Source organism: Phaethon aethereus (assembly GCF_964289735.1).
Source record: "Phaethon aethereus genome assembly, chromosome: 3".
Lineage (NCBI taxonomy): Eukaryota > Metazoa > Chordata > Aves > Phaethontiformes > Phaethontidae > Phaethon > Phaethon aethereus.
Window position 1 is genome coordinate 111,538,072 of NC_138576.1, and position 26,846 is coordinate 111,564,917.

The following is a 26,846-nucleotide window of genomic DNA, read 5'->3' on the forward strand; positions in this document are numbered from 1 at the left end:
GTGTTCCATTTCTAATAAAGTTTCACATGTATTACGGGGCTACCCCTTCCCCCTCGTCTGGAGGCAGTCTGGTAGATTCAGAGATGCCTGGAATCGGAGCCTTCGCTCATTGTGAGCATTGCAGAATTGTCCATTGGGAAGTTCAGCGCTGATCTTTCTCACACGCAGCGTAGCAATCAAACAGCAGCTCTGGAAGATAAATCGTATACAGATAAATGATTCCCCTTCTTTGTGTTGTGCGGTCTGTTGCACAGAGCAGTGATTACACCGAACAATACACAGAATTTCATTCACCTTTAGCAATACTCAGCCTCACCCAGGGAGGTATCCCACTAGTGCTTCCAGCATGCCCACTGCTCTGTGTAGCGGTGCATTGCAGCTAGCATTGTCCATTCATCTGGGGAGCAGAAGCTGCAAAGTGAATCCTTTGGTGTCTCAAGGCTGCTCCCCTTGCAAAATGAATCCCAAACCTCCATTTTTCAAACAAATAACATGGCTAAATTGTCCTTGGCTGGGCAGTCACATCTGTTTTAGGACTGTGTTTAGCCAAGTAAAGGATGGAAGGAATTCATCCAAGAAGGGGAAGGAAGGGAAAAACAGGGAAAAAGAGGAAAAAAAGCTATGCTGTTCAAATCAGCTTGTGGCTTCAGCCTACTGACTGCTTCACGGTATAGCTTAGGTTTGGAATCGATTGCACAGTGAAGAATAGGGCTTTTTACTCAGTTTTCGCTTCAGGTTTCCGACCCTTGCTCAGAAGAGGAGGGAATGGGTAGATCGAGATATTCATTTCCCTTAGGTTATGCTGTGAAAGGGAAAAAAAGAGACATCTGCATCCTTTCTTACTGTAGCAATCTCGTGTAGCTGGTGAGTCACTTTAACTCACAGAGGCAAAAAAGGTTATTCCCCCCTCCCCACAAAAGCAGTCACTGCCACAAAAGGTAGGGAGGGGGGAGAGGCTTTATGTTTTCAGGAAATAGTTACTCAGCAAAAGGAAAGGTTTAGGGGGAGATGCAGCCCAGTCTTAAAGAATCAGTTAAGTATATATATGCAATGAACTATACTGTGTAAATAACAAAATATGGGCAGGTGATACATAGTCAGAAACAATTTTGTTTTATGGCACTGCACTGAAAAAAACAGCCTTTGTTCACACAGAGATGCAGCTTTTTTCAGTTATTTCATTAGTCAAGTATTGAGGCCAGGTTTTTCCTAATCTCTTCAGAAGACGTTAAGATATTTTTAGGTTTTACCAGCCAATGCCCACTGTTTAACTACTGGCTGCTGCCTGCTGCAGAACCTAGACTTGTTTCCAGTCCCAGTTAGCAGTGATTTAGATCAGGTGGGATGGCCAGCACAGCATTGCATCAGTCTGGAGATATGTTTCAACATGACAGGCTGGCAGAGCCAGCAGTCCCTGTCACTGGAGAACACCTGTTGGTTTAGCATCAGTGGGAGAGACCCATGGGCGGTCGTGCCTTTTGGGCACTGGGCAGAATGGTAGGTGTCATAAGAGAGAACTAGAGGGTGGGATGGGCTTGTTTGATCCAATAACTAAGGCCACAGATAAAAACTGAGCTAGCAAATGGCTCCTCTGGAAGAAGCAGTCACTGCCACCCAGTTGTTTGTCATCATCCCACCGGCAGCAGCGATTTCCTCCTCCCCAACAGGAATGGCAGCAGGAATCACTGATTCACACCTCAGTGCAGAAGCTGATGGTTTGGCTTCAGAGGCCAGCAAATGCAAGCTGGTGCTAAGCCTGCCCTTTTCACTAAAGCACTTGGCTCCTGCTGGCAAGGGCTGTAGACTAGAGGGTGGGAACAAGGAGTTGGCAGCCTTAGTCTTCCATAGCTGTTGGCTATGCAAACCTGTGTCAGTGCTCTGAGGGGCAAGATAAAGCCTACACAGATGTGGAGGAGGGAAAGAGCAAATGTGACTCATGCCATTATACAAAATGTCATTCTCATTGTTCAAGGTGACTTTAGAGAGGAGCTAGCAATAATACAGAGAAACGGAGTGAGGACCAGTGCAGGCTACAGATTTCCTCAAAAATCACGCTGAAAATTCAGAAGCGTCTCCCATGAGAACTGGGGGAAATTCTTAGAGGGGCATCCCAATGGAGCAGAAAAGCCAGATCCAGCTGTTCTGATTCTGTCCCTGGGATTTGTATGACATCATGCGTGCACATCCTTTGCATAGTTCATAGATACGAACTCTCCCTTGTGCATTTTTGCAATCCCTTTGTGTATTAACATCTGAGCTATGTCACTTGTTGGAGAGTTCCCAGCGCTGTACCATGTGATGAATCATGTCATGTTCTTACTTTTTAACCCATGTTTGTCTCTTGTCTTTTGGTAGAATCAGCCCTCCTCCCTTTCCATGCTGGACTTGCTCCATGTGGCTCGTGACATCGCTTGTGGGTGTCAGTACCTGGAGGAGAACCACTTCATTCACAGGTAGGTGAATGCATCTGTGTCAGCATGGGCATGGCCAGCATGAACTCGCAGTGCCCTGCCTGATATGTTTATGTCCTGCTGCACTCTAGTGGCTGGATACCTTTAAACAAGGTAGATAAAATCGGAATAATAGAAGCAATTAACAGAAAGCCTGCTATAAATCAGGTTGCAGAGGACTAGTTTTACCAAAGATCTGGAGCTCTGTCTCAGTGACTGCACTTGTGCAGCCTGTTTCGCTACTCTGCAAATGGAAATACAATCTTGTGATGGAAGTCTTCAAAGATCTTCCCATCGTAAATTTTGATTAGTGCCTTTCTGCTCATTCTGGAACCCTTTTCTTCACCCTCTTGAAGAATGGCGTTACAAGTACAGCCAGAAATGCAATACTTTGTTACTATTGTTGCCTGCTCCTGCAAAGCAGGATGTTTGGGGGGTGTCCAAAATTCTGCCCATAGCATTGTGTAGCAATGAGTAGAGAGAGACTGTGTTTCACTCTTCTGAGAGAGTTACCCACAAGGTATGCCACCATGTTAGATTCAAATCTCAAGGTTTACTTCAGCCCAGCATAGGTGAAGCTGGAGTTTTACCTCCATACACAGATTCAGGCTCATACCTTCAGTCTTCAGAGCAACATCTGCACGTTGTTGTTCTTCCTGTCTCTGACAGTACGACACCCATCTGAAAATATTTGAACAAGCATGGTAGTAACAGGTCAGTGGATCATTCCCCAGATGGCTTGATGCTAGGACTAGTACATTGCTGAAATCAGCCCCACTGCTTGCAACTCCCTAGAGACTTAAAAGTATCTCCTGGGCTGAAGGGAGGCTCACAGGAGGCCCATCCTTTCAGCTGGAAGATGTTACATAAATTTAAGAGGAAATGTTAAAGAGTGAACTGCTCCTGCTGTTGGGGTAGATTGGAATTTGGGACATCACTAGTTATCCATAAACACTGACTTTTCTGGCTGTTGTGGGCTTTCTGCAGCTCAGGAAAGTAGGTACTATTCTTTGTTTTCTTTTTGACTTGCAAAATTGTTGAATGATTAAGTGGTTCTTCTCTTTCTGTTGCTTTTCTTTCCTTTCCTTGTAGGGATATTGCTGCCAGGAACTGCCTCCTTACCTGTCGAGGGCCTGGGAGAGTGGCTAAAATTGGAGACTTTGGAATGGCCCGGGATATATACAGGTAGCGAAGCTAAGCCCAGGGTATCTGCCTGTGGAAGCTTGCTAAAATGAGGGAGGAGTGCTGTTTGTGCAGGAGAGCAGGCTCGTATGCTGCTCTGCGTAACCCTAGCAAGGCAAGAGTGGTGAGATCCCACCCTGATGAATCCCAGCTAATGCTTTTTTTGGTGTTTGCCTTCATCTGCAGTTTAACTGTGCTTTGGAAAAATTTCCCACTCCTGACAGCTTTCTTATGGGTAATGAAGTCTGATGGCTATGGAAGGCATTTTTCCTCCCTCTTGTACTCTGTCCTCAGTTTCTTGTCTTTACTTTCTCCACAATGAATGGCATTGATGTGCCCTTTTGTTTTGTGGTCTCAAATCATTCTGAATTTAATCTCTCTCCTTGATGCTACCCCTGCCCCTTTGGTTTGGTGTCATCAGTAAATCTCTTCAATTTACTGCAGATAAAGGAAGAAGGTGTAGGGGAAGGTCAGGAAAATGTAATCACCCAAACTGGAATTCAGCCAGGACACAGGGTTAACTACTCTGCTCTTGCAAGAAGTGCCAGGAAATCTTTAATGACCATGAGCAGTCAGGGCTGTAGTTTGATATCTCATCTTCCAGATAGCACCTCCAGAAGTTCAGTACCTTGTCCTGCCGTGCTGAGGAATTGATTTGCCTCTGATTGGGAGGAAGGAATGCCTTGTACTCAGTCACCTGCACTGTTTATTCCAGTGCCTTGCCTTTTTTCCCTGCCTGGGGATTCTCCTGTGCAATTACTAAGCCAGGCCTGCTTCTGCTTAGCTTGAGATCTGACAGTATCACAGCCTGAGGTGATACAGAGTGCTACCTTCAAAAACCCAAAAGACCTGCTTTCCCCCCACCCCCTGCCTCCTCTTTCTCACAAAGAAGCCCCACTCTGCCCCATTGTCAGATGGGAGTCTGCTGGGACAAAGTAGCATGTGTCACACTCACACAATCAGCAGAACCCACTGCCAAGATGAACACTTTGGTGCTGAGTTTTCAAAGGTGCCTTTGAAGTTTGCACATCCTTTGGATGCTCTGGTTGTGTAGTTACGATGATACCAGCTTGCATGAGCAGCCTCCTGCAGCTGCCAGCACAGGATTTGAGGCTTGTAGGTTTTGTTTTAAATGACAATGGCACTAAAGGACGGATTTATTCCTTTCTCAGAAGCACGGGAGGTGGGTTTTATACTACCGTTTCAGCGCTAACAGCCAAGCATCCTCCTCATCAACCTGTGGTTCTCACCAAGGGTTTTGGATTTCACTTGCAGTGCTTTAGACTGGGTGTATGTGGGACATGCTTTGTTTATTTTTGGTGGAGGTGCTCAAAGTGACCATGTGTGAGGTAATGTGGAGATCTTGCTGTGCCTGAAAAGTGCAGGAGGATGCCTCCGCCAGCAGTATTTTACTGTGTGGGTAATTCACTAGGAGTATGCACACAGATAAGGATAAACTTGGATTCACCAGATCAGGCCTAAGCAAGGGAGATTAGAGCAGTCCTTCCATGGTCTGCCCATTTCCACTATGTTTGTGAGAAGGGACAGGTCTCTTCAGCATTTTCTCTGCCATGCTGTTTTGCCTAAATTAGCCTCTCCTATGGCCCATAATTTTAATATTTGTAATTATAAAAATCCCAAATTAATGGCATTTTCTGAATTCTTGGCTGACTCTGTCTTGTTTGTTCTTTGCAGAGCCAGCTACTATCGGAAGGGTGGGTGTGCAATGTTGCCTGTCAAATGGATGCCTCCTGAGGCTTTCATGGAAGGGATATTTACATCAAAAACAGACACATGGTGCGCTTCCTTTCTTTCTCTGTCCAGTCTGTCTGTATGTGTTGCAACCCCTTTTGTAAATATATATATATATATTCCCCTTTTGTGAATATTTTGTAGAAAACACATGTTCTTTCTCCTTTACTAAAAAGACAAGCTGGGTCTTTCAGAGCCAGTGATCTTGGAGGAGACAAGGGAACGGAAAGATCAGATGTGTGCAAAGGCCAGTGCTGCTGGGGAGGTGAGCAGGCAGGGGAGGGAGGTTGAGGCAGGTGCTGCTTTGCTGCTACAGGGAGGAAAGTATTATTTCCACACTAAGGAAAGCAGCACAGGAGACTGCAGGCAGGATCCATCCTGCCAGTGAGGGAGAGGGGCATCATGTATTGTGGCTTTCATCTTTCTCCTGGCCTGCAGCAGCACTGTAAGCTCTTGAGTTGCCGGTGGCCAGAGGAGGGGGAGGGAAATTTGGTGAGCAGGAGGCAAGAGCTCAGGACATGTGGACGTGCAGTGGAAGGGGCTGGTGGTCAGGAGACAGCTCCCGAGCAAGCCCCGGCAGAGCGGCGGATGTACGTTCTCTCATACAGCTGAGCTGCTGCCTGTCTCAGCATCAAGTGGAGGAGTTTCCCATTGCTGCACATAGCGCTCTGCAATTTTAACTAACAAGATCGTGATTTCCAGGCAGCTGACCAGATGAATGCTTTGGAGGGTGTCCTGTCCCAGTCGTTGTCCCCAGGGCTTTGCAGGCCACACCACACAGGCCCTGGGGTTGTGGTGTCAGCTAGTGAATGTTTTTATTGTACTCTGAGCTGCAGGTGGGGTCTTTGGGGCTCAGAGCATTAGTAGGGATACACTGACATGTTATTTCATGCAGGGTAGCTTATTCAAGAGGAAAAGTTTGTCATAAGTGATCAGGCCACTGCTCCACTCAGTCCTGTCTCCAGCAGTGGCTGATGTCTCAGCAAAGCATAACCTGACTTTGACGTTTATTACGTCTAGCTGAACAGTGCTGAGTACGAGGGCAAAGCAACCATATTTACCTACCTATATTGTAGACTTCACTCACTTAACAGTCAACTACTAGTATTAAATCATTCAAAGTCCACTGTTAAAATTGTGCAGCTTATTTATGTCTGAATCCTGCAGCAGTGATTTCCACAAGCTGCCTGAGCACAGACTGCAGAGCAATGCTGGTGGTACTGCACCTAAGGGCATTGCCGCTCAGTGATGGTCATTCCTGTATCCTTCACTTTGTTTTCCTTCGCTTCTGTATTCAGGTCCTTTGGCGTATTGCTGTGGGAGATATTCTCTTTGGGATACATGCCCTACCCTAGCAAAAGTAACCAGGAAGTTCTGGAGTTTGTCACCAATGGAGGAAGGATGGATCCACCTAAAAACTGCCCTGGCCCTGTGTATGAGATTTTAACTTTGATGTATTCATGCAAATAAGTTTCTGTTTCAAATACTGTTCTCTAGTCAAAAGTTAATGACTTTTAGGATTCATCTTATTGTGGCTGATCTGCCTTATTGGACTTGAGTGCCAATGATTTCTCTACTATTCATTTTTTCTGTCTATTTTGGAGAATAACTCAGGGCCCCTTTGAGAATTACTGGCCACTGCTTGTTTGGTCAAAGATGGTGCAATATCTCTGTGTCTTAGGTTAGCTTTGAAACTGCAAGTGCATTAGACTGTTCACTGGTAGGGAAAACTAGGCTCCATTATCTGTAGTCCTGCCTACCTTTAGTGAATTATCCAAGGGATTTTGGGTGGGTATGTTATTTCTCTGATGTGCTGTGGATTTCACTCCACTGGTGGCCACGTTTCAGTGGTTACTAGCACCTCAGTTGTCCAACTCAGGGGAAGGCAGAGCACTCTTATTTATTAGAAGTCAGAATGGTGATGCGTGCTTGTGGTTTCTAAGCTGCAGTGACTAGCTGTTACGTACCAACAGGATCTGCCATTTCTGAGCATCTCCATTCTGCTCTTTCAGTTACCGCATTATGACCCAGTGTTGGCAGCACCAGCCTGAAGACCGGCCAAATTTTGCCATAATCCTGGAGAGGATTGAGTACTGCACTCAGGTATCGGTGTTCATTTGTCACAAATGAGATGGGTGGAGAGAGTTCTTCTTGAGAACATGAGATGAGAAGGTAGCACTGCATTGCTGCAGTCAGCAGTCCAGGGCAACTGATGTCAGCCTGAGACCAGTGGCTGGGATATCTACCTCATCAGGTGGTTGATCCTTCTTGTCTTTCACTATGGAAAGGCACAGGCTTACATAAGCTTACACAGCTTTACAAACAGCAGACCTGTAGCTCTGTGTCTGCTTGTAAAGGCACAGATGCCAACAAGCAAAAGAACTAACACAGGCTAGCTTCATGTCAGCCACTCCATCTCGGTGCTTACCCTTAAGACACGGTCAGCACTGAGCAGAAATGGTCCTGCCTCAGAGCACCCTTTCCAGGTGGCTTCTGCAGCTGTGGGCAATTTTCTGAATCTGACTGAGCTGGAGAAGGCAGGTGGAAGCAGCCATGCTAAAGGATTGGGGATTCTAAGGCTAGGCAACGGGGAAAGGATGTGGCTGTCTTTCCAGGCTGATATGATTTATTTATTTTTTACCATCATTTTTACTGATGAGGAGTGGCGTAGTTTGGAAAATGCTTTTCTGCCTGCAACAGCACAGGCATTTTGGGTGGCCTAACACAGTTACTTGCCTCAGTCAGTTTGCTTTCCCTCGCCGTTTGGGAGGCTTGGTGTGTTTATCATGTGTGTTTGGATCCTGAGATTGGGAGGTATTGTTTTCTGCTCTCTATAGCTTGCCATGGTGTCTAGCAATAATTAAAGGTTGCCTAGATCACCACATTTTCTCTCAGTTTAATTTTCAAAACTGCTTAAATAGCTCAGAACCGCAGTCCCTGTGGATTCAGGCTTCAAGCGGTCTGCCAGTATTGCCTTCTCTCTGCATTCCTATTCCTCCCTTGTTGTGTGGAGGCAATACTTTCATGGCTGAAACTTTCTCAATATTATCTGAGAATGTTACGAACTTTGAGATTATATAGATTGCAAAACAACATTCCCAGAGGAAATTTGGCTGGACATAAAAAATGTTTTTCATTGTTTTTGTGCCTCTGCTGTTCTGTGGTGAGTTTTAGGGTGGTTGTTTTTTTTAAAGAGTTCAATTTTAAGGGTATCCCATTGCATCTCATGGCTAACTGAATTTTGTCAGCATTCTCTACACATGGAATGTAGACTCTGGGTAATGGGAACAATGCTGTGTGATCATAGCATGACAGCTGTGAGATGTGTCGGGTTTTTAATCAAGTCCAAGTATGCATGAGACACTTAGAAATTCTCATTCTTCTCTCTGGCAGGATCCAGATGTCATCAACACTGCTTTGCCAGTAGAATATGGCCCATCAGCTGAGGAGGAGGAGAAGGTAGCGATGCGCCCCGATGATCCAGAAGGAATTCCTCCTCTATTGGTCTCCACACACCAAGACAGGAAGGATGACAAGCAAACTCTGCCATCTCCACCACCCCTGCCATCAGCCATCACTGCTGGAAAACCTCTAGGGAAAGTAGGAGCCTTGGAACCACCAGTGCCAGGGAAGGTGCAGTCAACCTCAGCGGGAGGACATATCAACATGGCCTATGCCCAGTCCAATCCCCCTTCTGAGCTGCACAAAAGCCGGGGATCCAGAAACAAGCCCACCAATCTCTGGAACCCAACCTATGGTTCCTGGTTTGCGGAGAAACAGGCCAGCAAAAACAGTTCTCTGCTGGATAAGGAGATGCCCGAGAGGGAGAATTTGGGACAGGAAGGAAACTGTACTGTGGGGCCCAACATTGTGACTGGCAGGCTGCCAGGCTCCTCCCTGCTATTAGAGCCATCTTCCCTAACAGCAAGTGTTAAAGAAGTGCCTCTCTTTAGGCTCCGTCACTTCCCCTGTGGGAATGTCAACTACGGATACCAACAGCAGGGCTTACCCTTGGAAGCCTCCACACCACCTTGCGCTAGCAGTTACGAGGACCCTGTCCTTAGAAACAAGAGCCACATAACCCAGCCGGGGCCATGAGAGCCCTCTGCCCTCTTGACTTTTCCCCCTGTGGCCCCTGAGCCTTGAAGAGATGTCGTTACGCAATACACCATGAGCAAGGGATCTGACAGCATTACCTTCCACTTTGTGCCAACTTGCTCCAAAAGTGCCACCCTCGAAGCTGTCATTTCAACTAACCCGAGAGGCTTCAAATCACCAGGGCCCCAGTACAGTAAAAGAAACAAGGGGGAGGGAGGATACAGGAAACAGATGTTAACTGCAAGGCCCAGCTGCTGTTGCATCAACTCATACGCATGGTTGTTGTCATGCCTTTCCTGTGAGCTTTTCTCAGTTGTGCGTTCTCTGCTTAAGTGTAAAGCTGCGGCTCGCTGCCTTGAGTGTTTCATGTCTGGGGTTTTCCGTGCCAAACTTGTGGTTGCTGTGGAACACCTGGAGATCTCCTGCAGCTGGCAGAGGTTGTAGTGGGTTTGGGGAGAGCATCCTCTATCCAAACCGAAAAAGGATACAACAGAGCTGAATGGTGATGCAATGGCACGTTCCCAAGTTGTGTTCTAGCTACAGTCCAGTCTTCAAAGTCCTTGAATGCACAGCGGTTATGGGGGGCATTGGCAGGGCAATAGAAAGACACTGGTCATACTGCATCACTCGAAAGAGAGAAGCACAAAGGATGGGTGTAGATGCTATGAGGCGTTCTGGGTTGGGGGGCAGAGGGGTGGGTTTGGCTGGGGGTTTTGTTTTCTTGTTTTTTTCCTGTGCTTAAGCACTAAAACTGAGTAAAGCCCTTTAAAATTCCCTCTGTCCTACAAAAGTAGGAATGTCCTTCATCAGGAACTTGTGCGTGTCACGTGGAACCAAGGTGAAGCTTTAAAGGACCGTGGTCATTAGAGAAACTTTCACCGTGCCCTGAAAATGGACAGCCACCTGCATACCTCAGAGGTTTACATTAGCCTCTGACGTACCCTGTACAAACAAGAACATAAAGACGGAAGACTACATCGTGCCACAACCCGGATGCCAGATACTGTCTGTATTGGAAGGGTTTTGAGTCCTTGTTCCTTTAACAAAATATGTGTATGATAGATAAAGACAAACACTGCATTGACTCATTTTGTACAAGTTGTGCATGAAAAATATTCCAGTTAAGTGTATTGTCAAAACATAGATGTAGGAAGTAATTCATGTGTAAAGATGTGCATTAGTAACTTCAACTTAGGGTTGCAAGGAGCTGTTTTAGCATGAACGCTATCCAAAAAAGGGGTGCCTATTTCTGTAGAAATGGGTGTACTGGAGCATCAGCAAAGGAATGTGAAGGTGTTCTTCAGTCAGAGACTCTTCGTTTCAGTGAAGCGACTCTGAATCTGACCCTGGATCCAAACATTGAGGTAAGCTTCCTGTCATCATAAGAGAGCAAACCAGAATCCACATATACAGGATCCTGACCTTTGGGATGTGCAGACTGAAATTGGAGGGCTTGGTTTGGGTCACCACCCTTGTAAAAAAAAAAACCTAAGAGCAGGGAGGTAGTGTGCTCGCCTAACCTGCCTTTCTGACATCTCTGATACACAGAACTAAACCCCTTTTTTTAGAAAAATGCCAAAATTGTGTGTGTGGTGGTTGATTAATGGGAAGCGTGCTGTGAGGCTTGAATCAGGGGCTGCTCTGAATTCCGTGTTCGTCTGCTAGGGATCCATCGCACCGCTGGTGTACAGGCTTGGTGGGGATAACGAGGGTTACACTTTGGGTGTTCTGCTGCTGTGCACAGGATTCTTTAGCTTGAACTAAGAGAGTATTTGTGATCTCCAAGGTTATTAGGCTCGCAGCTCTTGTCATCAAATAACCACTGGGGAGGGATTCCGTCTAGTTTAGGACTGTGCTAGTGTCACACTGGTCTCTCTTTCTAGCTCAGTAAATTCAATGGGGTAGTTTTCTAGACTCTCAGGTAAAGCTGATTAATTCAGGAGGCAAGCACCATCAGAACAATTTCTTACACTAGTGTATTATTCACATATAATAGCAATTTTCATTTCAATATTCCAGCTTTCTCATTTTCAGAAGGGCTGAAGCTCCTCATTGTTTTCTTTAGCTCTTTGCATAGGAGCACACTTTCAGTTTTTGCTGCTCTGCCTCTTATGTGTTACTGAGGTCAGGATCTGACCTGTATACTGATGAGAATTCTTAAAGAATATACTAGAAAAAAAGTTGCAAAGTTAATGATTTTTGACTAGCTGAAATTATTAATTCTTGGATCTCGGGCAGCAGCTCTGATGCTGCACGAATGCAGATACGCTGCCAGGTTACGATGTTAAGGGTAGCATTTCTAAAGAATCTTTAAAAGCACAAGCAGCAAGAGATGATTATAAGTTTGTGGGGGGAGGGGGGAAAGGCAGGCTTTCCCCAGCCATGGTGTTGGCGTGATTACTGCTCTGCAGCTTGTGCTGTGCAGTTATTTTATCACAGAATTTCAACTTCAATACTTCTACAGACTGGGAGTTGTAAAAATGAAGGAGCTAAACACATTACTGCTTTTTACCTATGGAATACAAGAGGAGATAATTCTGGTCAGGGGAGATGGGGAGTTACTACTGAAATTCTCCAGTCTGCTGGGCATGGTACATTGAGATAAATACTGTTCAGCACTAGCAGTTGTTTTTAAGCAAGCTTCCTTCCAGTGTCTCCAGTGTAAAATGCTTTGTTGTGGGGTGGTTTTTTGTGTTGGGTTTTGCGTTTTGTTTGGTTTTGGTTTTGTTTTTTACAATACCCCCTCTTAATGTTTGGAACTCGGAGGAATTCAATAAATCTAGTCGGGTCTTATTTTTAATGTAAAAAACAACATCTCTGAGCTCTTCCACAGCAAGCATTTAGTTTGGCACCCCTGTGTGCTCTCCAAGCACAGTACCCCAGTTTGTGAAAATTGTTTTGTAAATATTGATGCTAATCAAATCTTGCCACTCAAACAAGAGTTGGAGCATTTGCCCGTCCTCTTTCTTAGAAAACATATAATACCATCGATGACAAATTATTTCCATTAATTAATTGCTTTGACTAAAGGGTGCTCTGCTACTGGTGTGCAGGCTGCATCGAAGATGTTTTCCTGGTCATTCTGCAATTGCATTGCTTAACTGTAAGCATCTGTTCTGTTGCCAAAGCAGCACCAGGATTTCAGTGACAATGCAAGATTTTATTTGTATCGCTGGGGTGATGTGAAGAAAGCTTTCCTTAATGATACCTGTTTCCTCTGTCACTGAAGTAACAGTTCGCCCTTGGCACTATCAATTACTAGACTATCTCAAATTAGCGGAAGGGGTGACAGAAACAATGTACCATTTAACCAGTAAGCATGTGAGAGCTGCAGCTGCTGTGCAGGTTTGCCCTGAGTGGAAGAATTACTCGCAGCAGTTTGTTCTAGTTTGTTCTGCAAGGCTTTCCCAGGGACAGTCCAAGTAGTGCAGAGGGAAACAACAGAAACTCGGCTTTGTAAAGCTCACAGACTGGCTGAAGTTCTGTACAAGAAGGTACTGCATAGAATTTATTTTAGCATTTCTCTTACATCTGGAAGTGTTCAGTGTTCATATTTCTTCTGCTTGTTTCTAGTGGTTTCATTCTAGCACATTTCCTGTAGCTGTACACCATTAGCCAGAGCATTTTGTCCAGTCATGAACTTGGGATTTTTAATTTCTGTGTTCAGAAAGATTCACCTGTTCTGTTCTCAGAGCTGCAGGGAACAGAAGGGGCTTAGGTCTCCATGAGCTCACCAGACCAAAGCACCCTGGCATGTGTAAATCCCAAATTCCCATATTAAACCCCTCCACGCTAGGCTTACAGTGTTGCAGGAAAAAAAAAATTCAAGTTATTTTAACCCTCTTACCCATTTTTGTCTATGATGTATTTTTTTTAAATCTAGTTTATTGAGACAACGTAGATTTTTCTTTAATGGAACTTTTTAAGACTGTTAATCTTTTTCATTGGCAATACTTACGCTCTGGTCTTATGTATCTTCCTCACTCTACAGTGGAAAAGCGGGAAGCAGTATGATCTACAGGATGTAAAGCACGACTGGGAAAAATCCTGTGCTACCACTCTCATACTCTGAAAATGGCTTATTTCCATGTGGCTGTTACCTGTTCCCTATCAATATTAGGTAGGTTTCTGATTCTGTAAGCTGCTGAAGGTAAACTAGGTTGGGATGCCTGTTTATCTACCTTTCCAGTTGTCCCTTGATCTTCCTTTTCGCTGCTGAACCTTGTTTCTCTATCATGTGCCTGGAAATGAAGGCAAAACCTTTGGGTTTCCTGCCACTGCGCCATCCTCAAGGAGCAGTGGATGGCGCAGTGGCAGGAAAGGGGCTTTGCTGTAGCCACGGGAGGTACAGGTACCACAGGGCTGCACTAATTTGGCTGAGTCAGCCTTTCACAGTGGTGTATTGCAGCTCCACTGGCTTCCCTCCCCGTATGCTCACAAAAGGACGCAGGCTCCGTGAGAGCAGCTGCAGCACCGCTGGGCGCAGTCAGGTATATACTGCATGATGTAAGAGGTCTGACATAGGCTATGAAGGATTAAACTTTGCATGTCTGCTCCTGTTATTGAGCCTATCTTCTGGGTGACAAGAACCTTGACATAGGAATAGCATAAAACAGCCTTTCACAGCAGCAAAGACATCACCCTTTGTCTGTCCCAAAGTTAAACCCATCACAGGAAAATGTCCAAATTGTCTGCAGCTGGCTTCTTTTAGTAATAAAGCTTCATTATAGGAGTGTCTCATTTCATGTACAGCAGTTTATGCAATGTTGTTCATAAAGGAAGGGCCTGTGCACTTCAGGGATACTATAAAGAAAAATACTAATATATGGTCATTGAGTATTTTGTATTGAATAGTGTATTTGTATTGTAAACAAGTGTAGTGAACCACAAGGCATGAAGACAAATAAAATGACTGTAGCTGGCTTTCTCTGTGTGGGGCTGTGTAATGATTGTATCAATGTCAGATCACTTCTGTGATAACCAAGGGGGGGCGCTGAGGCTCAGTTTTTACTTGGCAAAGTTACAGAAGTCTTGTGTGTCAGTGTACCATAAAGGAGCAGGTGGGGGGTTCATCTGAGAAAGCCACCGTGTTTAAAGGCTTCTTTGCATTGCAGCTGTCATACCTCCACCTTTCTTACAGAGAAAGGTGCTGTTCCTTCTATTACAAAGCACTGAGGTCAAGGAAACTGGTCAGTGTAAGAGAACAAAGTATACAGCTGAAGCAACCATTTGGGTGTTTTCATTCCTAAATGTTTATAACCAAAGACAGAATTTTTCTTTGGCTTTGAACTTTGAGTAGGTCCAATTATAAGCTTTTAATACAGTGGCATGCCAGTATTGAGGCCTATGACAAAGATAGGAAGAGAGAGCTCCTGCCCTGGAATGCTCACTTTTTTCCCCTCCCCATACCACTCCTATACCATAGGTAGCTGCTTTCTCAAGAATTGGTCCTTGAAATTATGACTGACTTATCTATAAACCTTATTCTCCTTCACTTGCTTATCCTCATGCACCTGCAAGATAGTGCTGTGGTTCCATTAACAAGACTTTTCTCCTGAGCAGGTATCTGGCAGGCACCTCTCCCTCCATTTCCCCATGCTTCAGTTTCTCCTCATCTTAGCTGAGAAGGGAGCTCTCCCAGGAGCACAGCCAGTCCCCAGCCAGCCACCAGCATAGTGGTTTGGATCTGGTGCTGGTTGGCAATCTTTGCTCTAATTTCAATTTGATCCACAGCTGTGAAGAAGGATGCAGGTGGTGGGAACGCTGCTGTGTGGCTTTCATGGCCACAGTTTCAGTTTCTACCTGGTGTTTGACAAGGCTTCTGCAAAACTTGAACTTTGTAAAAGCTGTGACATAAATGCTGGATCTGCTACCTATGCAACTCCCTCACAGGTAACAGAGGCAACTTGCTAGAGAAACTAGGTTATGTTTTGCAAGTCTGCAGTGCCAGTTTTTGCTCCTTGTGCCTCAGATCTTGCTGGACAGCAAGACTTCAAAAACAGTCTCCCTGCCCAGAAAACCATTACTGTCAACATCAGCAAAATGATCACTGAATCCAACTGGATTGAACTCACTAGAAACTAATTCCCCATCCTGGGACACTTCAAGAAAGTTTTCCTCCTGCTGTCACACCTGTGACTTCCCCCTTCCAGCCAGTGTCCAACAAAGCTTGAAAGATTTCATTGCTGAGCACTGAAGTAGTACATTTTCTGAAACTGGACCCCAGAGGCATGCTGTAGAACAAGGGCAAGCCTCAAAGTCTGCACAGGCAGCACAGAATTGCTGGGGACCATCTGCTTATTTATTTATAAACCATAATATTTTATTTATACAGTTTATAGGGACTTTGAGGATCATTTATTTTTTTTCTAACCAGTCTGGGGCTGTGATCATAGAGACCTCAGCACAACACCTAATTTTAGAATTTATTTTTTTATGACACAAAGTGTCCTCCTGCAGGAGTTGAAGAAAAGGATTATGGCAACTCACCTTGGATTTAGGGAAGCACAAATCCCTTCGCATCACCAACTTGAAGACAGCCATCAGTAATCCTTTCTGGAATGGAGGGTCCGATTTATTTCCATTTCAGGCTGCATACATTTACAATGCTCCTTGCTTCCTTGTAGAAGATTCTCAGTGCTACCAAAAAAGCTCCATACTGATAAAAGTCCTGCCTTGCTCTCCTCTAACCTATAGTGCTCTAGCTGATTACAGCCAGAGCTTTCAGGAGAAACACACAGCTAGCTGAGATGAAACTGAAGGGAAAGCACACTACAATGCTCAGATAGATAGTATCTATGCCCTCTACCCATCAGACAGGAGTCCATGAAGTTCCGCAGTCTTTGGCTAGCCCACACCACTGAGACCCCCCTTCCAGCTGAACTGGGTGTAGCTACAGAGCTGTGGAAGGTGCAGCCTGACACCCTTGGAGAAAAAGAAAAAAAAAGTTACCAGTGAATCAGAAAACCCTTGGAAAGCAGTTATTCCCATATATTACTTCATCTGTGCAAGACAGGCCACAGAGAAATGGTGTGACTATAATAAACTGCCTGAGGTGGCTGCCTTACCCACACACTTATTCCCTATGTACCTCCTCAAGAGCTCCAGTTACGCATCAGATAAAGCGGTTACCTCCGTTCCATCACGTCAGGCAGGAAAAACAGCATTTCTGACAATGAGTGTTTCATCACAGAAACTGAACTGCCCACCCAGGAGCACAAGGCTGGGACAAACCTGAGAAACACGCTGTACAAACACTTTGTTTGACAACTGGCAGTTCTGTACCAAATGGCCAGAAGACATAAAAACTTCTGCTTTATATTCTACAATTGCTGTTCCATCCTGTATCCTGTTTGCCTAATTTGTATAGAAGAACAGAAGTGAGAGGATGCACATTCTGTAACAACCTAATGAAAATTCTTTTTGCCATAGTATTCACCAGGGTTTCATTTTACTAATACCAGCAAGAAACAGATATTGGACAAAGTAAAGTTCAGTACATCACTGAATATCTGCATCTTCAAATATAAAGCATTAATTTTTTTTACATTCAAAATTTACAGCTTTTATATTCAGTTAAAAATTCCCGTAAGTTAGAATACAATATGCATTATTTTAAATACAGCTCAGGAAAAATAGCTACAGCAATATTTAAAAGAAGGTAACAGCAGCAGACTTCTGTCTAAAAATTAGGATAGTATGATGTAATTTAAAGTGTCACTTCTTCAAGTAGTTAAGAGCAATCAGATCATTTAAGAATAAAATGAATGTTCAGGAACACAAAACCATCCCAATGATAAGATAATGTTTACACTTGCTGAGCAATGAAAATACATTATATGTTTAAAACATGGACAAAGGCTGATGATATGCAAATAATGCTGCATCAAGGTATGTTATAATGCTGTACCTAAAACTGTCCTTAATTTATCAATCGTAAGTCTCTTAAAAAGAAATTTATACTGGAAACTGTTCCAAAGGAAACAAAAAGAAACATGTATCACAATCAAATCAAGTAATGTTAATAGCTTGCTTGAAAACCCTGCATATAATCCATACCACTGGCAGGAATTATTATGCTGTATTTATACAGACTTAATATTTATGATGAGGCTATTATGTATAGTTCCACTCTGGGTTTAATTTGCATTTAAAACTGTGATACTCATAGCCTGCAGCACACCAAACAAAGTCTTTAAGAATGAGGGAAAGCTCTCCAGGAGAGTGCAAAGTGCATTATTTTAAAGAGTGCTTCTTATATGTAGCTCCTTCTACAAATTCATACAACAAAAAGTGCTTTTTGCTATACGGACTGACATGCAGCATATTTGTGCTTTTTAAAGGCTTTTTGTTTAATTGCTGCTGTTCACTAGGACAACAGCAAATCCTTATATTTATCAGCCCTTTTGCATTCTGGAGGGGGGAATAGGAGGGGAAAGCAGAGGAGGGATATGAATGATAAAGTGTAAAAATACTTTACAACTGCTTTCTTATTGCTAGCAGCTGGTATTGGAATTGACAAAGTGCCTGGTAACCAGAGTAATGTCACTCATTAACCACCTCCTCCGTCAAAAGCGGGCAATGCACAAGGCATTATCAGTTCATTACTACATGGAGGCAAATCGTTTAAATACTGCCTGAATCACAAAGCAACTTTAGAGAACAGTGGAGATACTTGCACCCTCAAACTGGAACGTTATTCAAATAATACAGCATCTCAAAACCAAGATGCTTTTGCAATAACCTTCCCAGGCAAGAAATAGTGGTTTTACTTCTTAATGTGACTGGACTTTTTTTCTCTCTCTATATATTTTTATATATATTAAAGTATGTATTATATATGCACATGCATACATATATATGCTTATATACATGTAAAATGCAAATGCAGATTTATAATTTTAAAATAAGTTTGCATTCTAGATGTTTGTGCTTTACAATACTTATTTCCTATTGTGTGAGCACAGTTTGGCTCAGCAGATATCATCTACAAGTTTTGCTCCGTTAATCCCACGATAGGTTACTCTGCTAGGTCGAACTAAGACCCCGTGGTTCAGCTTACAAGTGAAATAGCGCTTTTCCCCCACAGAGCCATCATTCTTTCCCTTGGCACTTCTGAGTTCAAGTCCGAGCCACATCCCTGGTGCAAAGTCTGTAGGACCAATGTACCTGATTGTCCCCATTTCATTGGAGCTGGTCAGAAGAACCTGAAAGCCTTCATGAAGCTTCACTGGTCCCTCAGTGTTAGCTGTAGTGGTATTGCTCCAGCTGCGCCGTAACACAGAGCTCTTGGATCTAGTTAGGAGAGGGAAAAAAAAAAGTCTTGTTTCGACAAACCACCCAGGGCAAATCTGTAATTCGGTGAAGTGCAAGGAAAAAAACTCAACTCCTGTTTTAAAAAAAGAATTGGGTTTGATCTCCTGGCACGAGCAAAACATGTAATAACATTAACAGGCTTGTACACATGGCGCTCTGAAATACCTGGAAATCAATTCCCTTTCACCTGATGCTAGGATCTACAACATTTGTCGTAAGTCATAGTATCAGTGAATAAGCAGTACAAACCATTTTATTTAGAGCTTGAAAGAGTTTAGCCAAAACAACTTTTAACATGCAAGGATCAGTCAGGACCACTGGACAAAGTGAAGTCCTTTAACAAGACCCTCTGAACTTCACACAGCTGCGTGAAAATGTAAGAATTTGGCGAATATGCAGTGACAAACAATTGGAAAACATTTTTAATGCCAACTCAAATCCAAGGACCATACTCCTGGATATCCATGGAAAAATAGTCTACTACTGGCCCATTTTGGAAGAAAAAAAAAATGAACATGTGAAGGTCTAGATATTTTATATGCATAAAGATTTTCTTTTGAACAAGAAACAGTAAAGCTAACAGCCAGCCCACCCAAACATTTTAAACTCGAGACGCTCACCTAACAAAGGACTTTCTTCTGTTTATCTCCTTTTGTGAAGATGCAGAAGTGGTACTTAGACTGCGTCTAAAAACTAAGTGGAAAGGTTAATAAGCTGTGTAAAATTTCTTTAAAAAACCAAAACCTTTATGAATGCATATTCTTTGTGTTTTCTTTTATACTGCTTTCACTACATTTGCTACAGATTCTCCCCTCCAGTTTGGAAATTGATGAAACTGCTCATGAAAATATGTGTCCATAACATGTTGAAATTTTAGGAGGACGGAAATGAAATTAAACAAACCAAACGAGTAATTTGAAGCAGCCTTTTCACAAAAAGCTTAGGTAAGGAAAAAGAACTACTTCAAGTATCTCACAGAAGTTTTAGTAGTTTATTCCATATGGACCCTTCCCTACACTGATCCCTTCATCGATGTCAATTCAGATCAAGCAGCAGGTTCAATTTATGGTTAACTCCGATTAGAATGCAATACAGTAATAAGGAAAGAGCATCAACAATCTTAACTCTGACATAATTATTTCTGCCAGTACAGGGTTAATGACAACATAGTACTCCACAGTTCCTGCTGCAGGCTACATTTGTAGGAAGGGACCAGCCAGACTACTAGCTGGCGTTTGGGTTGCTTGAAAAACTATTGTTTTCTCAGAGAAGCGGGCTTTGTGCAGTAGGTTCTGGTTGTGGAATGGTAACCTGCAGTAGGCTACCTAAGCCAAACCACAGTGTCTTTCTTACTCACTCTCCTACCTGGAAAAGTGTGATTTATTTTACTCGATGAAGTCTCTGTGAGAGAATCCAGAGAACCTGTTAGTCTGAAAAACAGTAACACAATGAAGAAGTCATTTCAGCTCAACTCTGAACAAACCTACTGCTGGAGTCCTTCTTGTCAAATGTTGACCATGTTCCGATTCTTTCCCTCCTCCATCTACCCCCAAGAGACACTAACACTTTAACTGCAATCAGGCTGGTATGTAAGAGGTGCCTGGAGCAAACTAGTTAGTTTGTTCAAGTTACCTGCCTTTTACTCAGGAAGAGCATATGTAATTTTGAGGAAAGTTCTTCAACAGTTTGGCTGAGCTAGGACTTTCAGGGAAAGAAAAGCAAGAACATGTCTGAGAGTAACTAGACACAAATAGAGGAGGAAAGAGCACAATATTCCTCAGATGTTCTTCCTGAAACCTAACAAAGAGACTACAAACAAAGTGGTGGGTGCTTTGGTTCCTCGGTGCTGTTAGCTGGAATGAGAATAGTATTTCCAGTCACGTCCAAGGGCAACTTCCTTTCATAATCAAATTTAGCTCAGCACATCAGGATTGGGTCATGAAAGTAAGGTTTAATGAACACAGACTGTATCAGAAATGGAGGCCCTAGAATGAAAATACTTGAAGTGGCTGCAAGAGAAAAAAGGGGGAGCTGCATTTCCAATTTATACAATGCTTTCAAAAAGCATCTCTGAAACCCACCAGGTTTTTAGTGGAGGTTACAAATTTCCGTTCGCAGAAGAAAACATTTATTTCTTCCCTATCTGCTGCTAAACTTCATTTCCCACTGGAAACATATTAAGAAAGCGTTTGGCAACACAAACATTGCAACAGCTTCAGCACTTACCTCTGTACACGAGATGGTGGTGCAAATATACCGTATCTGGGAAGACAACTGAAGTACTGAACGCCTCCCACAGAACCATCATTCTTCCCATGAGGCTTGTCCAATTCAATTCCACACCAGAATCCTACATTTCAAAACAGTAAAACCATGGTATTTCGAACAAAACACCACAGGCTTTTCTTCATCTAGACAGTTGCTACAGTTGGCATTCACCCACATCAAGGAAAACAGTTGCTAGTTAGAAACTGTGTAGATAGTTATAATATATATATTTTTATTATTATCTATGTAACTATGCAAATATTTGTCTCATAATAAACGTAAAGAGAATTATCTCAGCATTTTTATATGGTTTCAAGAAAATTATTGACATTTTAATTAATATAGAAAAGGTAACCCCCTTGGTATATGTACTAAAGCCACTGTTACATTCCGTAACGTTTGGTTTGGCTATTTGACAGAAAGGAGAGGAAAGAAGAGCAGCGGTGGTTCTGGTTTCTCTCTTTAGTCCTCTGACCACATGGTTTATGCCTCATCTGAGATCATCAACAGTAAAATTAAAGTTTTGATATTGATTCATTCATTCTCTCCATCTAGCAAGTTATAATTAATACAAATTGCAAGGCTGGCTGTATGATATTGAGAGAAGGGTGTAAGAATCAGAACTGGCCAGCAATTTATCTCGTACAGAACACTGAATAGGCATCAAGATGTTAATAAGCTTGATCATTCATAACCTGTGATAAATGTGAGCTAATTATGTAAAGGTGCTAAATTTCATACTCCATTAGCAGTCCTTATGCTATCCAGCCCCAAAAGATTCAAAATTTAATTCAAGTCACTTAGTACTAAGGCACTGGATAAAATGGTAATTCTAATTATCAGCTCAAGAAACGCAGGAATGACAGCTTATGAATTAGAAGGGCTCAGTACGACAGAAGCTCTTCCCTTCCTGTTTTTAGAATTAAATAAAGATCTGCACTGCAGCAAAAGAAATAAAGTTTGGGTAACCTCCAGAGCTTTGATACATATTAAAATCAAAACTTAAAAATGCATCTGTTACATTTTCTATAAATTACGGGTTTTGCAAATGGTGAAAATTTGTCATCTTGCCATCCTCACTTCTTACAATACCATAGTTTTCTCAAAAAAATTTTGGTCCCTAATTTGGAGCGGAGAGGGAAGAGACTTACAGCTTTCTTATTTCAAACTTGTTACAGTGTATTGGGAAAACCAGTCCTTTTCTCATTGTTTACTTTGTAAGCAACATGAAGGTAACAGTGATCACATTAAAAGGTAGAATCAGTTAATTGCAGTATCTTAAGCAAGGACTCTCTACAATGAGATGGGGAAAGGGGCAAGAATGAAAAAAGTGTGTAGCTTGTACTACAATCTTGCATTCTGCCACTCTAACTTTTTTTTTTTAAATATTGATGCCACCATGTGTCAAGACAGAGTACTGCCGCTTACACATCAATCAAATGGACCTTATTTAAACTGGGTATTCACACCAATACTTACCAACTATTTTTGCATTACTCTTGCATTAAGAAGGTTATAGGTAAGGACATCAAGAACATGGAATTTGGTTACAAAGAATGAGTATTCAGAAATTACTTTCTATAATTTAGAACAACTCACTTCTGTTAGAAAACACCCGGCTTCACAGCAATGTGGTTTTTAGCAAGGGGAAGGGAGGGAGGAGCTGGAAGGGAGAAGCATGAGAAAATGGTGGTAGAGTTTGGGGCTTTTTGAGATGCTTGTAACTTTTCATCTGTTCTGTGACCTAAAGGTTTGTTAGTTAAGATTTAAATGTTCAAAATTACCCTCCTAAAGATGTCAAGAAGATAAGACATTGAGAGAGGTATATGACATGATAAGACTGCCAATATTGCAAGAGATGAGCTGTGCCAAAAAGGCTTACTACAAAAAGTAAGAAGTAAAGGCATGTTATCTCAATAAACTACATACCACTTTGGAGACTAAACTGAGGATTTTCAGAAAGCTTTGTAACAATACCTACAATTTCAACATCGAAATATTTCTCCTAATTAAGCCGTGTTAGTGGACAACTAAAAGTCATGTTTTAAACCATTATTTTTTCCTGGCAGTTGCACTTAAGCAAAAAATATTCAATGAAACATAGGAGAGAGAGAGAGAACTTTGAAACAAACCAGTAAATTTAGAATTTTTTGGGAGGGAGTTAGGAAAAAGATGGCGTTCTCTTAATGTTCGTGTGCTCACACAAAAGTGATCCTATATTGATTCTACAATATACACAAAGAGTATTGCAACTACCTGGTGCAAATTTTGTCGTCCCACAAAATCTAACAGTGCCTGTTCTCTGTCCTACCACCAGTACTCTGTCTCCAACCTGAATTTCTCCTTCATCAAAAGGATTTTTCCTCGTAGCCAGAGAAGAGCTATACAACCCTGTTCAACAGAAGAACAAGATCTGGAATTAGTGACATTGTATCTTTAAAATTTAAGAGAGTCTTAGATACTGAGCAAACTGACTGGTAAATAAGAGTATCTCTCTCTCTAACATAGCCTACTTTTAACACACGACAACCTGCTGCAAATTTTTCTTAGACAAAGAACTGCTTTGCATCAGCATGACAAGACTGTGGGCTACAGCCTTTTCTCTACCATTGAAAGGTACAGTGACAACTATCAGAACACTTTTCCTCTTGAAGATGTTCTAAAAAACTTTTTTTAAAAGTTGCCAAACTTAAGTTCATGGTTAAACTACTTCCCAAGTGTCTGTCTTAAACTCTCTCAGATTCTGAAACAGCACAAGTAGTTCTACATAAGTACTCAACACAGCGGTAAACTCCCACTTGTGAGAAGAGACCTCGGTAAAACAGACCATACCGGCACTAATTTTAGATGAGGCAGAAGACACTCTAGTCACTGCCTTTTTATTGCTGCTCGTTGAGTTCCGCTTCTTGGAGTAACTCTGTTTGCCTTCCAAGGAGGTAGAAGAGGAAGAGCTGCTGTACCCAGGAAAACCTGAAAGACATAAATGGAAATAGTCCTTCAGAGATCATATTCGAAAAAGGACGGATTAAGCAGAAGGGACAGCTTCTGTAAGAAGGAAGTTATCTGTTCTCCATAGTGGGCAGAAGACAAAGTAGAGAGACAAAATGAGAGGTTGTTAAGCAACATTTACACAAACACCTGTCAGGAGTGACATAGGTGCATCTGACCCTGCCTTGGGCATAAGGTGATAGTTGAGTGCTGGAAGAGGTGTCCAAAAGCCCCTTCTTTATTACTCTACAAAAGTTCTTCTGAACAGTCCCAAGCATATTTATTAAAATATGGGAGCCTTAGTTATAAGGGATCATACCATCATACTTTCAGCATCCAGCCTATTAAAGATTTGATGAGAAGTGGAAGGAAGGTGATATTATGTGAGTGAATTATTGTCAGGATTAAAGCCTACTATATTCCATTACATACTGTATTAATATTAAAATCTGTACTATAAAATAAGAATGGGAAATAAATCACTTTTATCTCCATTTGCAAACCCTGATGTCTAAACTGTCCGGTAAGACTTATATTCAGCCTTCCTCCTTTTCAAGGCTCACCCCAGTTCTCCCCTTTCCTAACCCCTTCTGCCCAAAATGAGGCAGCGTATGGCAAGACATGTCTGCGCCTTGGTTTCTTAATGTGAAAAATTAAGATAATGTTGCTTATCAAACTTTTCCAGAATTCCAAGGGGCTTAATTCATTAGTTTTCGCAAAGCACCTTGATATCAGCACAGGGTTAGCGTGTTCAATATAATTTAAGCTTCCAGTTTGGCAAAACAGTAAAGAACTGCAGAAAGGCAAATGCAGTGGGTCAAAGCAAAAGCTGAAGTACCTGGGGACAGAAATCTAAAGGCACTGAAATACTGGCTGCTGCCGTGCTACAATGAAGAAAATGCAAATTACTAAATAAATGGTGACTAAACAGCCAAACATGAACTCCACGGCCAAGGTATAAACGCACATGTGCGTTTGCAAACACAGACTGCAAGTCCGTATTTAGAAGTCAGTGCAGCGATGGATTCACTGGAGGTCAGACCACCTGGCACTTTCACATGAACGCAACAAGAGCTGCTGATGCAGCAATACAGAAACTAAACCAGTCATGGAGATGCTTCGTTCCGTGGGAGATCACAGGGTGGGAGAAGGAAGAGCAGAAGGGACTTCAGCAGGTCCTATAATCCATTCCTCTTCCATCAGGCAAAACAACTATTTGTTAGATCGCTCCTGACAGGCAAGTGTTTGACCTGTTCTTAAAAACCTCCCATCAGGGAGATCTCAGGACTTCCTCAGCTATACATTTCACCGCATAATTATCTGTACTGTTATAGGTTTTTTTCTCACACCTAATATAAAACCTAAATTACCACAGTTTTAGCTCAAGATTTCTTACTCTCGTTACACATGCAGAATGGGTTATCCTGTTCTTTGTATTTGAAAGCTTCCCGGTTTATCCTTTTAATCTTCCATCTTTGTAATCACACAATCACAAATTCAAACAGTTTTTTCTCCTAAATCATGTTTTGTACCTCCAGTTACTGTGGTATCTTCTCCAAACTCTCTCCAGTTGATTCACATCTTTTGTGAAACGCAGTGTCTAAAACTACAGGCAGTGTTTTAGCTGAGGCCTTACCTGTGCCAAGTAAAGCATTCAGGTCGCTTCGTCGGTCTCACAGCTGACACTCCTTTCTATACATTCCAGGATGTTCCCTTTTCGCAACAGCATGACATAGATGACTCACGTTTACCCTGTAATACTCAATATGCCCATGGCCTTTTCTATAAAACTATGACCAGGCATGTCATTCCCAGGGTGTATTTATACAGTTGACTGTTTGAGCCTTGCTACATAACATTGTAGTTGTCCTTACTCCTCTGCATCTTTCAACCCCCCATCCCAAGATCCTTCTTCGAATTTGTTAAGGGGTGTTTTCTGGTGGGGTTTTTTTTTGGGGGGGGGGAACGACAGGACGGGATGGGACATAATACTAAGCCAGGCAACTATCTGCCACACATCATCTGCATATTTCATGGAGAGACAATCTATCCCTAGTGTCAAAAAATTTGGAAAAAAACAAAAAAAACACACCACAACAAAAACCTCCCCAAATTACCAGACTCAGCACAAACTCCAGGAAAACCCCAAGCTGAAATAGCCTTCCTGTTTGACAAACATTTGCTGACAGCTACTTTCTAAGTTGGATGTTGGATTTTCCTAAAGGTTCTGCACCTGTCATGGCAGCACCATCTAAACCACTAGATCCCAAACTGAGGTTTCACTCCACATCAAAAAAATCCTGCAAAGCCTTTGGAGTCCTGTTAATTGTGGGTATCATATTGTATCCGTCAAACTGAGACACTGTACTGCCAATTAGTTTCATTGTGTAACCAGAATCTGAAGAATAACCCGTCAAGTGCCCTCCAAATGTTGGAAACTTCTGTCTACACAAGGTTTTTAGCTCACCTCTGAAAAAGTATCATATAGGACAGTGCTCAAATACCTTACGCTAGTCTCTTCCTCACAACTGTTCACTGACAGAGGATATAAAAGATGCTTTTCTTCAAAAAGTGTATATTCAAAAGTCACACTTCAAATTATTTCAAAGAAATATTGACTTTACCAACACTTGTAGTATGATTTTATAGACAAAGCCTTAAAAAGGAGACACGATTTTTACAGTTTGTTAAAGACACCCCTGAAAGTGAGGTCCCTTGGTGTTTAAAATTCATCACACAACATACTGATGAAGTAGAAGTCACCATCCAATTCTGAAACTAGGTAATTGCTGA

The 26,846-nt window shown here is 42.5% G+C and overlaps 2 protein-coding genes across 2 annotated transcripts in view; one reads left to right on the forward strand and one right to left on the reverse strand.

The window, feature by feature from the left end:
• Nucleotides 1-9,482, forward strand: part of ALK (ALK receptor tyrosine kinase) — a gene marked incomplete at its 3' end in the record, with an annotated part of 246,977 nt that extends 237,495 nt beyond the window's left edge. Inside the window, exons 23-28 of the mRNA XM_081998640.1 lie at nt 2,356-2,453; nt 3,543-3,635; nt 5,328-5,429; nt 6,683-6,817; nt 7,397-7,487; nt 8,778-9,482. Coding sequence (XP_081854766.1) covers nt 2,356-2,453; nt 3,543-3,635; nt 5,328-5,429; nt 6,683-6,817; nt 7,397-7,487; nt 8,778-9,482 — 1,224 coding nt within the window. The remainder of the gene's footprint in view (nt 1-2,355; nt 2,454-3,542; nt 3,636-5,327; nt 5,430-6,682; nt 6,818-7,396; nt 7,488-8,777) is intronic.
• Nucleotides 9,483-18,454: 8,972 nt separating this feature from the next.
• CLIP4 (CAP-Gly domain containing linker protein family member 4) overlaps nt 18,455-26,846 on the reverse strand; it is a gene marked incomplete at both ends in the record, with an annotated part of 28,096 nt that continues 19,704 nt past the window's right edge. The window contains 6 exons of the mRNA XM_081998302.1: nt 18,455-18,776; nt 19,418-19,490; nt 20,163-20,227; nt 21,024-21,147; nt 23,322-23,456; nt 23,898-24,035. Of these exons, the coding sequence (XP_081854428.1) occupies nt 18,455-18,776; nt 19,418-19,490; nt 20,163-20,227; nt 21,024-21,147; nt 23,322-23,456; nt 23,898-24,035 (857 nt within the window). The remainder of the gene's footprint in view (nt 18,777-19,417; nt 19,491-20,162; nt 20,228-21,023; nt 21,148-23,321; nt 23,457-23,897; nt 24,036-26,846) is intronic.